The following is a 17,953-nucleotide window of genomic DNA, read 5'->3' as shown; positions in this document are numbered from 1 at the left end:
AATAAATAATTATTAAGTACATAAATAAGTTTATACAAAACAGTTGCCTCTATAGAAAATCACATGTGATAGAAACAGAAGTAATGTATCCAAGTAAAAAGTGTAATGTAGTAAAAATATCCACATACATTTTATACATACAAAGGTACCTATACAAAATTTTGCTGACTTACAACTACTAACGATCTATCAAAAATAACCGTCTATGTATTCTTTAAAAAATGAACAATAAGTTTCGTTGTTTGAAAATAAATGCCATTATTTTCGGCGACAGCCACAAAAGTCGCCTGCCTAACCATAAAATAGATAATGTTATTCATTATGTAAGCATAGGCTATCTGTTACAAAGAAATTTAAACCCATATTTTTTAATCAATCGCCGAACAGGTATATACAGTTTCAACAATACAATACAAGTCGCCTGCTTGATCGCAAAATAGATTATGTAAAATATTTGCTACAAAGAAATAATATAAGCTCATTTCTTTAATCAGTCGCCGAATAGATAATGAACACAAAAATAATAAACAGTTATGTTTAATAATGTATTGTTTGAAAGATCACTAAATAATATGTATTACTGATTCGGCACTCCAGATTGTAAGGAAAAATTCACTAAGGGCAATAAAAAGTTTTAATGAGTTTTACCTTGAAACCGAAATTCACAATCATGCACTTAGTGAAGTATACCATAAAATTATCTCAGCAATTAGAATAGAGCCCCAGTTGATTTCTACAGAGCTGGACAGTACCGTATTGAGTTCAAATTGATGAAAATGTCAAAATCTCAAAAAAGTGCACTTTGTGAGTTTCACCTCTAATAGGAGGGTATGTCCGCAAATGCTTCGTTTCCGAAATAGGGGTATTAAAATTTTTCTTACAAACTGAGGATTTATTTATTGCTCTAAAACCGGTTGAGATATGCAAATGAAATTTGGTGAGTTTTATGAGGTAGTTATTGCGCATTTTTGACATACAATTAAGAATTTAATATTCACCATTGGCATGCATACGTAACATGACTCGTTTGTTTAGAATTACCTTAGAACCCCTTAAAGTTTGCCATACTTATTTAAAAACACCCTGTATTAATGAAAAACATGGCTAGTTGATAAACTACCTAAATTTTGTGTTATACAACATAAGCGAATGAATCAAAAACAGAATGTTAAGAAAACATTAGACTATAGTTGGGTTTTAATTTCAGTATTTTATATGCTAGAATATTCCACAAAATGATGCGAACTTTGAGAAAACCACAGTTTGATTGGTATACCCGGTATCCGGTATACAATGACACTTTACCTGTCTAGCAACAACATTTTTCCAGCGATATTGTTAAAGAATACGGCTATATAGCCTTATATATAAGGCTAACAAGTGAGATATTGAAGAGTAAGTTTCACTTTGCTTGTGAAGCAGCTGACGTGCCATAAAATCTGAAACCCATACTGGTCTGTCCAACAAAACGTAGTAGATAAAAATTAGAACTGGCATTAACATACTGTGCAGATCTGTCACCGAATTGAATGCTTTTCAAATCTCTGATAGTGAATAGCAAATACACTAAAAAATGCATGTTTCTAATAAACTTTAGTTAGTTAGAATATGGGCACGGATCACTTACACCGTGAGTTCAAACCCCACCCGGTGTCAGATATTTATTAATTTGGTTGGTTTTTCCTATGGCTATGATATTCAATCTTAAAATATACCTACTCTGTTACGTTGTTCTAAGATATGCAATATGATAATGGGCAACTGCGAGACTTGCAAGACTCTTGCTGCAAGACCAAGACCAAGACCGGGAGCGCAATACCAAGACCAAGACCAAGACCAGGTGTACTGGCGCAAGACCAAGACCAAGACTATCTAAGTCTCGTCTTGGTCTTGCATTTGGGTAACACTAGTTCCAACTAGGGGTCTACTGTCTACAAACGTTAGAACTAGGGGTCTACTGTATTCTACAGATTTTTCAATGAATAACTTTATGCACTGTAGGTGGTCATTTGCACCGTAGTTACAGCGAAAACAGCCCTGTTATCTTAGCTGATACAGTTCATATCTTATTTCCAATCGATTGGTTATTATTCCAATGTACAGTTTGTAACAGACGATTGGGTAGATTGAGAGTAATTCTCTAAGTACATGTTTTCACCATTTTTATGCAAAAGATTTGTAATTGAGTTATTCCAATTTATAGGTATTTTTTACTATACGAGCATAGATTGAAGAAGTCTTGTATTTTCTTTAGAAGATAAGTTCCCTAAGTTCTGTTAACTATTCCGTCATTTCGTGGAGCCCTATTATTTTTCATTTTTTGAGTGAATATTGTATCGTATCTTGAGTAATTTCTGGAATATCCTCAGATTCGTGGTTTTGTACCTTTTGTAGCTATTCACTTGAAGTTCAAAGACACATTAGTTGACTTTTCTGCTTATGAATTCGTATTCTACCCGGACCTCTGATGAGCTAGGGCATAGCGGTACATATAAGATCCTATTGATACCGATTGATGTACATATACAGAGGGTTTAACGAATTGTGCTCTTGCGTCATTTATTTGGTTTACATCTTCATAAAGTGCCTATCCGTTCCGGATGTTGGCGATCATCATGGCTATCTTGACTTTGTTTACCGCAGCGCTGAACAGTTCAGTGGTAGTCGTGTTATACCACTTTCGTAAATTTTGAAGCCAGGAAATGCGTCTTCTTCCCGGTCCTCTTTTTCCATTTACCTTCCCTTGGAGAATCAGTTGGAGAAGGCCGTAACGTTCTTGATTTCTCATTACATGTCCTAGATATTCTAATTTTTTTGTTTTGATGGTTATGAAAATTTCACACTCTTTCCCCATTCTACGCAGGACTTCCACATTAGTAATTCGGTCAACCCAGGATATACGTAAGATGCACGTATAACACCACATTTCGAAAGCTTCGAGCCAATTCATAGATGCAACAGTTAGTGTCCACGCTTCCATTCCGTACGGCCGAACTGTGAATATGTATCATTTCAACAGACGGTATTTTGTTTTTAATGATATGTCTCGACTGTTGAAAATGGGTGTCTCATTCTAACGTATGCTGCTTTAGCTTTTATTATTCGCTGTTTAATTTCTGTTGAGTGGTCACATTGGCTATTTAAATTCGTATCCAGATATGTATATTGCTCAACTCTTTCGATATTCTGTTGGTTGATTGTAAGTTGAGCGTTTAGTATTGGTTTTTTAGAGCTAGTAGCTAGTCCGTATCTGTTGCGGACTTCTGTTATACGATTTGTTAATACATATCTGTAAATCATTCAGATTATCGGCAAAAACTATGGTGTCATCTGCATATCTAATGTTATTCAACCATTCACCATTTATTAATACTCCTTTCGCACAACCGTCTAAGCTTAAGCTTCCTTAAATATTGGTGTACATAGAAATATCAAAACATTTAGTTCTTGTTTTTTCTTTTTAGAATTAGGTCACATGAAGGACAAAGTCTTCAGTAAAAAGTATAAAAATAAAACAAAATCCTAAAACTAACACTGTGTAAAGAAATAAGGGGTTTATTTAAGTGCTGATTTACACCCCCGCACTATAGACCGTTCTGAGCCTGAGCCTCTATTATTATACAGGCAAAGATCCAATGTTGTGTAGATCTATCGAAGACGTGTTTTATGCTGTATTATTATGAAAAGACGCAGACACAATTTAACACGGAACATTGAATAAAATATTTCTTAAAAAGACGATAAAAAGGATATACATGATGCATAGAAAACACATTGTTATCAGACGGCACACGTAACAGCAAATAATAGAACGATAAAGGACATTCTAATACGAACAATAATAACACAAAAACATTCAATAAAAAAATGTAATTATTTATTTTATTTAGAGTATGGCTATATCACTTTGGTCTTTATTTATAGTTGTATCTCTCTCTCGTTCCATCCCTCCTTGTGGAGTATTGGGCGCTTATGCGTTTCTTGGCCAAAAGTGTAAGATTGCTGTTTGGCCAGGACAGCGCATCTTCTTTTGTTTTTATTCTCTGGATAAATTGTGAACCAATTCCCTCCACTCTATTCTATCTTTTGCTCTCTTTTTGACTTCGCCATATCTTAGTCCAATTCTTTCGTATTCTCTCGTTGTTGTTCTTTTCCAGCTGTTGTCTGGTCTGCCTCTCTTTCTTTTCCCCTCTGGTTGGTATTCAGGTGCTTGTCTTCCTATGCTGTTTTGGTCTTTCCTCAAAGTGTGGCCGATGCATTTCCATTTTTTTCCTTGACTGTAGTAGATATGTTAGTTTGCTTCGTCCTTTCCCATAGTTCTGTATTAGTTATTTTGTTTGGCCAGTATATTTCAGGATTTTTCTTAGAGATTTATTTACAAATGTTTGTAGTTTTTTAGTTGTATTTTCGTCCTGTTTCCATGTTTCTGCTCCATACAGCAGTATACTTTTAATGCAACTATTAAATATTTTAATTTTTGTTCTTTCCGATATTTCGTTTGTTTAACGCTATTTAAACGTTGAATGCGTGTTGAGCCTTTGTTATTCTCGTCTGTATATTCATTTTACACCCCCCGCTCCTTTCCATGACAGATCCCAGATATGTGAACTTGTCTAGCTCTTCTACTTCTTTACCGTTTATCAATATTTTATTATTTGGATGGTTATTATTTTTTAGAAGTTTAGTTTTCTCTGTGTTTATTCGAAGTCCGATCGTGTCGGAGTACCGTGCCAATTTGTCAATTTTTGCTTGCATATGATTTCGGTGTTCAGTTATCAGGCAGATGTCATCTGCAAATTCGAGATCTTCTAACTGTTTGAATAGGTTCCACCTGATGCCTGTTCGATCGTCGATTACTTTTCACATTACCCAATCTATCATAATAAGGAATAGGGTAGGGGATAGTACACAACCCTGTTTAACTCCACTTTCTATGGATATTGCTTCTGTTACTTCACCTGAATGTTCTAGTTTGGCTTTGTATCCTTCGTAGAATAGTTTAATAAAGTTTATGATTTTTAGCGGTATTCCATTATAATCTAAGTACTTTCCACATCTGTGCCCTATTTACAGGGTCAAAGGCCTTTTCGAAGTCGATAAAACTCACATCTATATCTTTATTCCATTCATTTGTTTGTTCCAAGATAATTCTAAGGGTGCAAATGTGATCAATAGTGGAATGGTTGGAGCGGAAGCCTGCTTGGTTGTTTCTCAGTTTTTTATCTAGTTCCGGCTTCAATCTTTCCAATATGATTTTGGTCAGCACTTTGGATGTGGCGCTTAGTAGTGTTATTGCACGCCAATTGTTGCATTTGCTCAGGTCTTCTTTTTTGGGTATTTTTATAATCAATTCCTCTTTCCATTCTATTGGCAATTCTTCGTCCGTCCATATCTTATTCAGAAGTGTATGTAGCATCTCTACTGACTGCTCGGTGTTTGCTTTTATTATGTCAATGGGTATATTGTCGATTCCTGCGGCTTTGCCATTTTTTAGAAGTTTTAGCGTGTTTCCAATTTCTTCCCTTGTAATTTTTCCAATATTCACTTCTAGCTCTGGTGATTCTACTTCATCCTCTATGATTTGAGTTATTTCATGCTTAGCATATATTTCTTAGAAGTATTCCTTACATCTTTGTATTATTTCTTTCTCATTTTTTATTCTATTTCCTTGTTTATCCTTTACTTCTTGTATATTTCGTTGTGCTTTTCCTGTTAAGTTTTGTATGATTGTATATTGTGTTTGTAAGTCGTTTTCTTTCGCTACTTCTTCTGATATATGTATCATCTCATTTATATAGTTTCTTTTATCTTTTCTGGCTTGTTTTTTTACTTCTGCGTTTTTTGCCTTGTATTTCCTTTCAAGTGCCCTCTCTTCTTCCGATCCTTTTGTAGAATTTCTTCTTTGATTTTTTTTCTTTCTTCTATCAGTAGTAGTGTATCTTTAGTAATCCATTTTTTGTTTTGTCTTCTTTTTAATCCGATTGTTTCTTTTGCTGTATCTATCATCACTTCTTTAAAATATTTCCATGTTTCTTCGACTGACTCTCCAGTTTGTTGTGATACTGTTCGGTTAATTACCAGTTTCTCACTGAATTTATTTCTTATACATTCTTGTTTTAGGGCATCAACGTTGTACTTGATCCTTCTGCTGATTTTTTGGTTTTTATCTCTGGCTAATTTCATTTTTAGTCTCGCTTTGATTAGCAGTGGTCTGACCCCACATCAGCACCTCTTAAGCTCCTGACATCTTGCAGCCAGCTTCTCCGTTTATATTCAATTATTATGTGGTCTATTTGGTTCTTGTATCTCCCTCCTGGTGATTTACATGTTTCCTTATGTATCCGCTTATGTTTAAAGATACTTCCGCCTATTAAAAGTTCATTTTGCTCACAAAATTCGATTAATCGATTTCCATTGTCGTTTCTCTCTCCGATTCCGTCCTTTCCCATCACATGTTCATGTCCTGTATTATCATTTCCTATTTTAGCATTAAAGTCTCCGATTACCATTTTTATATCTCTTCTATATTTACTTTATAGTTGTATATGTTACCGTTAAAACCGGATTTCAGTTAAAACCCGAATTATACTAGGAAAAACTAGTTTTAACTATGCGCTTTAGACAATTCTAGTCAAAACTAGATTTGACTGCCAAATTCAGTTAAAACTAGAAATCCCGAACACATTTCATTTAGAATAGTTTATATTAGTTCAAATTAATTTTTACCGGAATTACTAGCGAATACAAGTTAAAATCGTTGCGAGAAGAGACAAAAAATACGATTTGGCTTGTTCGGGGTAGTATTAGTTACGAAGGCGGCTGGTTGGTAACAAATTAGTGTTTGCAACTGTTTATTTTTCCGCATTGTTTTTATTGGTTATATTAAACTACTGTGTATTATTCACCATGAGTGATAGTCGAAGATTAGGTTGAAAGCAGAGATATAAAAACGTGGAAATAGCGTTTTTGAAAAAGATTTTACAAAAGGAACAGAGCGAGAAGAAAGAAAGTCAAGATGTGCGGAATAATTGTCTGCCAGGACAAGGAAAAGAGGTCCAGGACGAAGAAGAATATCCTGGCTGCATAACCTGCGAAAATGGTTTAACTTAACCACTACTGGACTTTTCAGGGCAGCAGTCAACAAAGTCAGAATAGCCATGTTAGTGTCCAACATCCGTAACGGATAGGCACCATAAGAAGAAGAATTAACTGAAAATATTTGATAGTTCTACTTTTTACTAGTTAAAACTAGAATTGTCTAAAGCCCATAGTTAAAACTAGTTTTTCCTAGTAAATTCGGGTTTTAACTGAAATCGGGTTTTACGGTAACATATACAACTATAAAGACTTCATAACGAGAGACTTGTAAGACTGGAATGGGAGGAAATCCCTACTAAAAGACCACTCGGACCTCCCAGAATGCGATGGAGAGATAACATCCAAGCAGATCTCGGAAAAATGAACATCCCATTTGACCCTAGGTTGATGAAAGACCTAACAAATTGGAAAAAGTTGTACAGTCAGCCAGGACCCACCCAGGGTTGTAGCGCTACGTGATGACATGAAGAAGAAGATCGAAATCAATCTTAATTTTTATCATCATCATCATAAATGGCTCGACAATTCGTTGTGGATCTTAGCCTGCTCGCAAAGAAATCGCCACTCCTGTCGATTCCTGGCAACTTCCCTCCATCTTCTGACCCTTATAAACTTTAGGTCTTCTTCGACATCTTCAATCCATTTCTTATTGTGCCCTCTGGTTTTGAAAATGTCAGTCTCTCTGTGTACTCATTATTTTCGAAAAGTCCCGAAAAGATTGGTCATAAATTATACCACACATTCTGGGGTCAAAAATAGTTCGATTGAACCTAACTCACCTTAGTACAAATGTGCTCATAAAAAAAGTAATAGCCCTTTGAAGTTACAAAATGAAAATCTATTTTTTTCAATATATCGAAAACTATTAGAGATTTTTATTGAAAATGGATATGTATCATTCTTATGACAGGAACATTTTAAAACAAAATTATAGTGAAATTTGTCCACCCCATAAAAAATTTATGGGGATTTTGTTTCCTTACACCTCGAGTACAACATCACAAATTAATTAAAATATTAAAGGATAAAGGAGTTGATAGTCAAGATGTACGAATCATAGAAAAATTATACTGGCGTCAAACAGCGACAGCTTGCATAAATCGAAAATCAACAGAAATATGCAAAATACAAAGAGGTGTCAGACAGGGTTGTATACTGTCCCCACTGTTATTCAATTTATATTCAGATAGAATATTTAAGGAAGCGCTGCATAATTTGGAATGGGGTGTGAAAGTTAATGGAATTCTGATAAATACAATCAGATATGCAGACGATACAGTTATTTTAAGTGATGATATAAATGGATTACAACACCTTTTAAATGCCATTGACACAGTGGGAAGAGAGTTTGGCCTAAATATAAACTGTTCAAAAACAAAATACATGGTATTTAGCCGTTTGGCCCATCAAGATTCACGGTTATATGTTGATGGTCATATAATTCAAAGAGTACCCAGTTTTAAATATCTTGGTTGCCATATTACTGAACAACTAGATCCAGATAAAGAGATAAAATGTAGAATCGAGATAGCCCGCACGACATTTTTAAAAATGAGGTCATTCTTCTGTAATGATACCTTGCAACTTCAACTTCGAAAGCGCATGATTAAATGCTACATTTGGTCAGTCCTCTTGTATGGTGTCGAAGCATGGACATTAAAAATATCCACCATTAACCGTTTGGAGGCCTTTGAAATGTGGCTGCACAGACGTATACTGAAAATACCATGGACGGCTATGCTGACAAATGTGCCAGTCCTTAAAAGAGCAAATGCTACCCGCGAGCTCCCGCAAATGCGAGACGCAGAGGAATTGGTAGAAAGCAGGCCTCTTGGTTGAAGAATATCCGGAAGTGGACAGGAATAAAGAAAGCAGAACACCTATTTAGAATAGCTCGAGACAGAGACAGTTTCGCCATGTTAATCGCCAACGTCAAGGGGACTTGATAGGGCACGTTAAGAAGAAGAAGACACCTCCCAAACTTGTGTGTACGTTCCAACTAATTCAATATTGTGGTACCATTAGTTAAACACAACGTTTTTAAAACTTTTTTGTTTCCTAATATTTTTTCGATAAGCCAGTTTTTATCGAGATGTGGCTTCTTTTTCAATACATTTACAATACATTTACGTAAAAATTCTATGGGGGTTTTGTTCCTTTAAACCCCCCAAATGTTTGTGTACGTTCCAATTAAACTATTATTGTGGTACCATTAGTTAAACACAGTGTTTTTAAAACTTTTGCCTCTTAGTCTTTGCTTCATAAGTCACCTGTTATCGAGATGTAGCTTCTTTTTCAAAATATACCCAAAAATGTAAATTATAAATAACTTTTCAGATTATAACAGGTCTCTATAATCGTACTTAACCATATACAAATATGTGGTGGATTCGACAAATATTCAAAATATCTCGATAAACACTGGGTTATCGAAAAAGTACTAAGAGGCAAAAAAGTTTTAAAAACATTGTGTTTAACTAATGGTGCACAATAATAATTTAATTGGAACGTACACAAACGTTTGGGGGGGTTTAAGGGAACAAAACCCCCATAAAATTTTTATGGGTTGCACAAATTTCACTTTAATTTTTTTAAGATGTTGCTGCCATAAAAATGCCACATGTCCATTTTCAATAAAAAATCTCTGAGAGTTTTCGATATATGAAAAGACATCGATTTTCATTTTGTAACTTCAAAGCGCTGTAACTTTTTTTGTGTGCACTATTGTATATAGGTAAGTGAGATTCAACCAACCTATTTTTTACCCAAGAATCTGTGGTATAATTTATGACCAATCGTTTCGGGACACCCTGTATAATATCAGACGAAGAAGAAATCAAGTAAATAACCAACCTATATGAATTTAAATAAGAAATTTTAAAATAAAAAATTAAAATTATATATGAAAATATGGAATAAAATAATGGTATAATTCAATAAATATTTATATGTTAAAAAATTAAATATAAATATCAAATATAAAATAAAATAAAATAAATCAAAAATTATTAACCAAACAAAAAAAATATAGCTAAAAAATTCAAATTTTAAAACTCAGTGGATATTTTCGTCCAAGGGTCTGAGGCTCACCGAAATACCATCGGGAATATTATACAAATCGAATAGACCTACACTTACAATAAATTGTTTCTAACTACATATATATTTTTAGATTAATAGTGAGAATGAGAACTGGAAACACTATAAAAATTATATTTTCAGAAAAAAAAAACATAAAATAAAAAAAAATAAAAAATTATATTTTGTTTATTAAAATTGTTTATTAGTTTATTAGAATGATTTATAATTTATAATTTTCAGAATTTGTAATAGATTAGGGCCATTATTAATTAGTTAAATTAAATTAGAAAATTCTTAAAATAAAAATTATGTATATGAACTACTGTAATCCCATCAGGAAACGACCTGGATTGCTCTCAAGAGGCCAGGTCATTTGTATTTACTATAAATAAATAAAAAAATGTACTTACTCATTATCTGACATCCTAGCAATGTGTCCAGCCAATCTTAATTTTTATACTACTGCATTATGTATGATATGCATATATTTTAAATTATAATGATGTATGCTTGGTATAATTTATTTTAGCAACTTTTTTCTTAATATCGGCGACCAAATACGAAATCGAACATCAATAAATAAAACATTTCAAAGTGTCTTTGTAGTTAATTACCGCAAAATATAATACTTAAAATGTCAAAGGTTATAACTCGTGAATTTTCAAATCTTTATAAGGGATAAAATCTTGTTATTGATACATCTGGTGTAATTCTTAAGAAATTATAGACCTGATGTTCTAATATTCCAAACAACTTCACTAAATTTTATGAACGTCTGCAAAATTGGACCCAGACTAATTAAGTCTTTGTACGGTTACCCCAGGTTTTACCTTTTGTAATTAATTATGTGCCTTAGGTAAAACTCTTTGAGTATTGTTAATTTATAAACAGAATTATAATAACTTCCAAGTCCAATATAACTTCCAAGTATAATAACTTCCAATTATAATAACGTCCAAGAGATGGATGGAAATATAAATAGATGAATTTATAAACAAAACTGACAGGAAGAAATATTGGGTAGATAGGGATTATCGGGGAATATTTAGACAGTTCAGTATAAACATAACGAAATTAACTTGAAAACGAAATATAATTTTTTACATAAATTATCTTTTCATATCATATCTACCAACCAACAGGCTAGGAAGTAAATTGGATTTCTATCAGCCAAGAGAGCAGGCAGGTTTTAGAGCAGGATATGGCACGAATGATCATATACAAGTAATTAAGAACTTAATAGAAAAGAGTGTTGAATATAACATGCCATTAGTCGTGATATTTGTTGATTACAAAAAAGCTTTCGACACAATAATTCATCAAAAAATGTTAAAAGCCTCAACACACTCAACAGAGTGCTGTATAGATCATCGATGTACACTGGGGTGCAAAATTAACCGGACACCTTAAAAATGGGTCATATTTGATGTCTCGAATTTTCTAAACCTGTTATCCGATTTTAGTGTTTTTTTATTATGATATAACCTCATTCTTTAACAATATCGCTGTAATAATATTGTTGCTAGACAGGTACATTTTTATTGTATACCTGGTGTACCAATGAAACTGGGTTTTTTTTCTCAAACTTCACATCACCTTGTGGAATATTTTAGCATTTATAAAATACTCAAATGAAAACTCAACTATAGCCTCATAGTCTAGGCGCCAGAGGGGTCACCGTGTCCTTTTCAATTCTGATGGACAAACTCAACGGTTTCTTATGGATTTTTGGCTGCTGATTACGAATTCCGAGGGTGTATTTCGATCCGAGTGGTCAAAAAATTGTTAGAAACAATTTAATTGTTTATAAATTGTTTATAAGGCTCTGGCTCATAAGCTAAAAGAGATAAAATGTTTGTTTTAAATAAAATTTATTCGTTAATAAGAAAACGAAGAAAAAAACGTTTACTTCACTTAAATCCAACAATTATAACTCAAGATATTGTAAAATTAGTGCACAATGCAAATTGCAAATTGCAAAATAAGTATTTTTCGAAGCTTTATTGATCGTAACTCGGCTTATACGCATGCAAATGAGCCTTAGAGGGTCTCATTTTAAAGCTTCACTAATAGGCTTCCAAACAAAGTTTGTTAAATTACTGCATGCTGGGTTTTGTCCTGGTTGGGTCAGAGAGAGAGGCATATGTGCCTCCTGATGAGAGGCTAAGAAGTTTCGAAACCGGTAGAGGTGCTTGCGGCACTCTCTAATTGGACTAGTATATGATGCGGCTGTAGTTTCGTGTTGCAACGAAATTGAAAATGGTTATTCATTTTTTATTTACATGTTTACTCTGATTGGAGTACGAAGGGAACCATTCTCGTTGGAACTTTACCGCGCTGAGCAGATGGGACATGAATTATAAATTGTAAAATTCCCTCATCTTCCTTAGTCTCAGCATCCGTATGGCTTGCAAAATTTAGAAGCCTCGGAGGTGTAACCGAAGAAAGTTCCCATTGTTTCAATCTGTTAGGATGTAGAGTAACATTTTTAGTGTTGTTTTATGTGCTATTAGATTGAAAACTTATTCTTTTTGCTAGCAGTTGCCGCTAGGGCATCCATGCCATTTCGTTCGTTGCAATTCGTGACTGCATGCTGGGTTTTGTCCTGGTTGGGTCAGAGAGAGCAGCATATGTGCCTCCTGATGAGAGACTAATAAGTTTCGAAACCGGTAGAGGTGCTTGCGGCACTCTCTAATTGGACTAGTATATGATGCGGCTGTAGTTTCGTGTTGCAACGAAATTGAAAATGGTTATTCATTTTTTATTTGTTAAATTACTTTATCTTCATTTGTTTTAAAGTTATACCCGTTTGTAGTTATCATTTTCTTAAAATTATACATTAATTTGTTTATAAGGGTTTCAAGTAAATTTGAGCTGTAAACATTTATATTTTAATTAACAATAATGATAGAAGAACTCAAAAGGAATAATTTGAGCTTAAGAAAATATTCGTAAGTTTATTTTTGGTCAAGATATCGATATTTAATGACGCGCTATGAGGCGCAACATTGGCTCACAGTCAAGTATTTTTCGACGCTTTATCGATCGTAACTCGGCTTCTACGCATGCAAATAAGCCAATATGTGATATCCATATAAAAATGGATTGAGTTATTTTGCAGCATCATCATTGCATATAAAACGAGCATTTATGTTGTGGCGGCATACACACACTTGACGTGCCTTGATGATGCTGCAAAAGATCTAGATCCACTTTATATGGATACTATCCACTATCCACTGGATATCTATATGATATAGATTATATCTATATCATATAGATAATTAGACTCTGAAAGTTTTAGTTTTACTGCCTACAAGAACAGACTTAGTACCACCATGTAACTGTAAAAATTGCTCTAAGAACTTAAGAACTTATGTAGAGATGTAAAAAAGCTGAGATTCCCTGTACATATATGTATATCTCGATTCAGATGCATGAAACAAAAAGTTTGTAAAAGTAGTATTAATAAATAATATCAACTTACTTTTTAGTTCTACTTCTGAAATATTAGTTTTTAATGTTTTTTTTTCTCATTTAGTACAAAAAATAGAAGACAAAGTAAATATAATGAAAGGTGATACGAGGTACAGTATGATGATTTAATTATAAGAATTATACGATAACATTTTATTAGGATTTTCAAAAATGAAAAATGAAGATAACGTATATATACATAGAAATTATAATTTGCATCGAGAAGTTAGCGCGTGAACCTTTACGCGGTGAGCCGATATTGCGCCTCAGAGCGCACTATTAAAATATCGATATCTTGGCCAAAAATAAACTTACAAACATTTTCGTAAGCTCAAAATGTTCCTTTTGAGTTCTTCTATCATTATTGTTAATTAAAGTATAAAGCTTAAATTTGCTTGAGACCCTTATAAACAAATTAATGTACAATTTTTTTAAGAAAATTATTACTTCAAATGGGTATAACTTTAAAACAAATGAAGATCAAGTAATTTAACAAACTCTGTTTGGAATCCATTAATGAAGTTTAAAATGAGACCTTCTAAGGCTCATTTGCATGCGTAGAAGCCGAGTTATGATCGATAAAGCTTCGAAAAATACTTATTTTACAATTTGCAATTTGCATTGTGCCCTAATTTTACAATATCTTGAGTTCTAATTGTTGGATTTAAGTTTAGTAAACGATTTTTTCTTTGTTTTTTATTAACGAACAAATTTTATTTGAAACATTATTTTTTATCTCTTTTAGTTTATGATCCAGAGCCTTATAAACAATTTATAAACAATTAAATTGTTTATAACAATTTTTTGACCACTCGGATCGCAATCCACCCTCGAAATTCGTAATCAGCAGCCAAAAATCCATAAGAAACCGTTGAGTTTGTCCATCAGAATTGAAAAGGACACGGTGACCTCTATTTGGCGCCTAGACTATCATGTTTTCTCAACATTCTGTTTTTTAATTAATTCGCTTACGTTGGACTGTAAAAAGTTAGGTACTTTAACAATTAGCCATGTTTTTCATCAATACAGGGTGTTTTTAAATAAGCATGTCAAATATCAAGGGATAATTATTCTACATGAAAAAATAATGACAGTTTGCTTTATAAACCTATGTCCGCAAATGCATCGTTTCTGAGATAGAGGGTGTTAAAATTTTTCTTACAAGCTGACGATTTATTTATTGCTTTAAAACCGGTTGTGATATGCAAATAAAATTTAGTGGGTTTTAAGACGTAGTTATTGTACATTTTTTCACATACAAGTAAGAATTTAATGTTCACCATTGGCGCGCATACGGGTAATATGAGCCGTCGTATTACCCGTATGCACGTCAATGGTGAATATTAAATTGCAGATCGAATCAAATAGTAAATTGTATCGGACGTACACGTGTACAAAATTGCAAAATTTTAGCCAGATACGATAAATAGTTAAAAAACGACTTCTTACATTAAATTTTATTACACACATACGTACATACATACCAACATTCAAGTGAAGCTAATAAAAAAAGAAGATTTACGATCATCTTTGCTTATAAAAATAAATATACTAACCTTGTTGTTGATTCAGTGCCATCTTAAGCATCAGTGCACTGCGCAAGGACATGGTTCTCACTAATTTCTAACTTACAATACCGTTATGACCACTTTAATGTTATTTTACAACTTAAAAAGCACTTTCTTCAAGTATAACACAATTCTTTTCTGGCACCGATATGCATACAAAGTACACTAATATTTAAGGTTATGTTTACAATGTTTAAACAAGATAAGTGTCGTTTTAATTTAGTTTGGCGGTGCAAGTTTTCGTCAGATAATTCACGTAAAAAAAGTTAAATGACACTTATCTGGTTTTGCACACTTGGGCATGGTAAAGTAACGATAAAATAATTTGCAAAAACAAGATAATTGCACTTATCTGTTTTATACGCATAGTCATTCTATAAATCTGCTATACTTCAACAGCAAAAATAAGTTACATGGCATCTAACCGGTTTTTCTAGAAGAATTAATTGTCTTTTTCCATATGAAATTTGTACTTTTCGTTAAATGTGCACTTAATTTGTTTCAGTTTTACAGTTTTGACCAAAATGAATAATTGCCAAAACAAGCCTACATAATTCACCTCTTTTCCATTGTCCGACACTTATATGTTTTACGCAGTACATTTATATACGGATTTTGATTACGAAAATGCACTTAACTCAAAACATGGTAAAAAATGCACTTATCTGGTTTTGGCAGTAAACCGACGAGATGCCCTGTTCTGTTATCAAGTCTGAATCATCTTTACTTATAAAAAATAGAATTTGTGAGCAAATATTCAAAGTATTTACAAACGCTGTTCACAAAAGAGTGCTACAAATTGTGGAACTCATTTTATATCGTAATTATATTTTATATATGATGTAAGTCAATTTATCGAAAAATGCTCCCTAGGGAGTTAGTGGTTTTGAAGGAAGGCTTCATAACACCGGTTTTATTCAAAAATCTTGAAAAGGGTTGTCTTTTAAGTGATATCATTTTGTTTATTTATGTAATGTAGTGTACCCAATCGTTTGGCGTAAATTAGTTTTTTAATTGTAGTCATAGGCGGCTCGTTGAGGAGATGCATTCGACATTTTTATTCACATCTTTTTTTGGCTTTTAAAATCCCGTGATTTTAGCCTAATGTTTAACTGAAACCCATATGAATCACCATTTTCGATAAAATCGATTTGTGCTTTCCATGAAATCAATGCATACGTTTCTATTGACTAACAAATTCGTTTCCAATTATGAAATATACCTATCTATGGAAAATAAACAAAATAATTTTGGCAATACAGTAAAACCTCCGTTAACTGAAACCTTTTTAACCGAAAAATCGTTTAACCGAAATGGATGACAGTTCAATAATTTCATCAATAAAAAGTAAATTTACAGTCTGCAATAAAATTAAGGAAAATGAACATGTTTACGAGTGTTTTTTCAAAGAAATCTTCTATTTTCTTTTGTGTTTTTCTTTGACAACGATGTTTTACAGCTCTATCTCTACAATACTATGTAATTTGATACAAAGAAGAATATAAAAAACAATGTTATTTTTAATCGAAATTCTTGTTATCCGAAACGGCCTCCCCCCAATTATTTCGCTTAACGGAGGTTTTACTGTAATACAATTGTTAAAAATGAGATGCATATCTACATTATTTATCAATAGATACACAAATGCAATAAAACTAATAATGCATGTCAATGTGCTAATGAATATCTCTTTTTTCAGATTGGATCCAAAGAAGTTTAAGCTCATTAACGTAAGTATTAAATTATTGGCTAACATATAGGTACATTAGCAAACAAGCTAGTATTCTTGATTGCGTTATTGAACTGAATAATACCTACAAAATCTGCTAGTTTTATTGTATAAAAGCCACAAATTAATAAAATATACTACACAAGATCAAGTAATTCAGTGCGTATTATACCTAAGGGTAAGTTCTGACCAAGAAATCAGTTGTAAAAGAAATGGTTAATTGTAAAATTGAAAATGGTCAGTTAAAGACCATAGTCAAATTTAATCCAATAATCTTCATCATCCAGCCTTCTGCATCCAAAAGTTGAACATAGGTCTTTCCTAATTTTGTAAAGAGTTTGGGAGATAACTTGTCTCCCTGTCTATTTTTTTTTATTTTTATAGATTTGGTATCTTTGTGTAGTCGGTTGGTCATGGTTGCCTTATTGTATATGTTCGCTATCAGTTTGCAGTACCTATAATCTATACGACTTTCCTCCAACGTTCTCATTATGCTGTTAATTATATCATATCAAATCTTTTTCAAAAGTCTACTAAAGCAAGGGGGTGTGTAAAGGGGTAGTGAAGCGCAATACATGATGTCGTATCCTGTTGGCATCACTTAGCCTCTCCTACTCTATTCCTATCTTCACCTCCAAGCTGGTACACACCGGTAACCTGAGCAACCCCACTGGATATTGGGTAACCAACCCCAGTGGAAGGTGGGGTCAGGGCTGACGAAGAAGGGAGTCCTGGTCCTCCGATGAATAGGGGGTTGGGCTGAAGGTTAACTACCTCCTCCTAGAAAAACTACGAGTTATGAATGTGAAAGGAAGAAAAGCCGGACTGATCAAACGACGACGACTGTGCGAGAAAAAGGAATACGATTTGAGGGTTGCGACATGGAATATTCGAACCTTGTATAGATTGGGAGCTCTCCAAAATCTCTTAAATGAACTAAATAGATACAAAATAGACATAACTGCCATACAAGAAATGGGTGGATTGGAAACAATATAAT

The 17,953-nt window shown here is 33.2% G+C and overlaps 1 protein-coding gene across 2 annotated transcripts in view; it reads left to right on the top strand.

Annotated features, from left to right (window-relative positions):
* Positions 1 to 17,953, top strand: part of LOC126893425 (leishmanolysin-like peptidase) — a 502,521-nt gene that overhangs the window by 265,509 nt on the left and 219,059 nt on the right. For both annotated transcript variants that reach the window (XM_050663593.1, XM_050663592.1), the window contains exon 3: positions 16,924 to 16,954. In XM_050663593.1, the coding sequence (XP_050519550.1) occupies positions 16,924 to 16,954 (31 nt within the window). The remainder of the gene's footprint in view (positions 1 to 16,923; positions 16,955 to 17,953) is intronic.

Source organism: Diabrotica virgifera, chromosome 10, assembly GCF_917563875.1.
Source record: "Diabrotica virgifera virgifera chromosome 10, PGI_DIABVI_V3a".
NCBI lineage: Eukaryota > Metazoa > Arthropoda > Insecta > Coleoptera > Chrysomelidae > Diabrotica > Diabrotica virgifera.
This window is presented reverse-complemented; position numbering and strand designations above follow the sequence as displayed.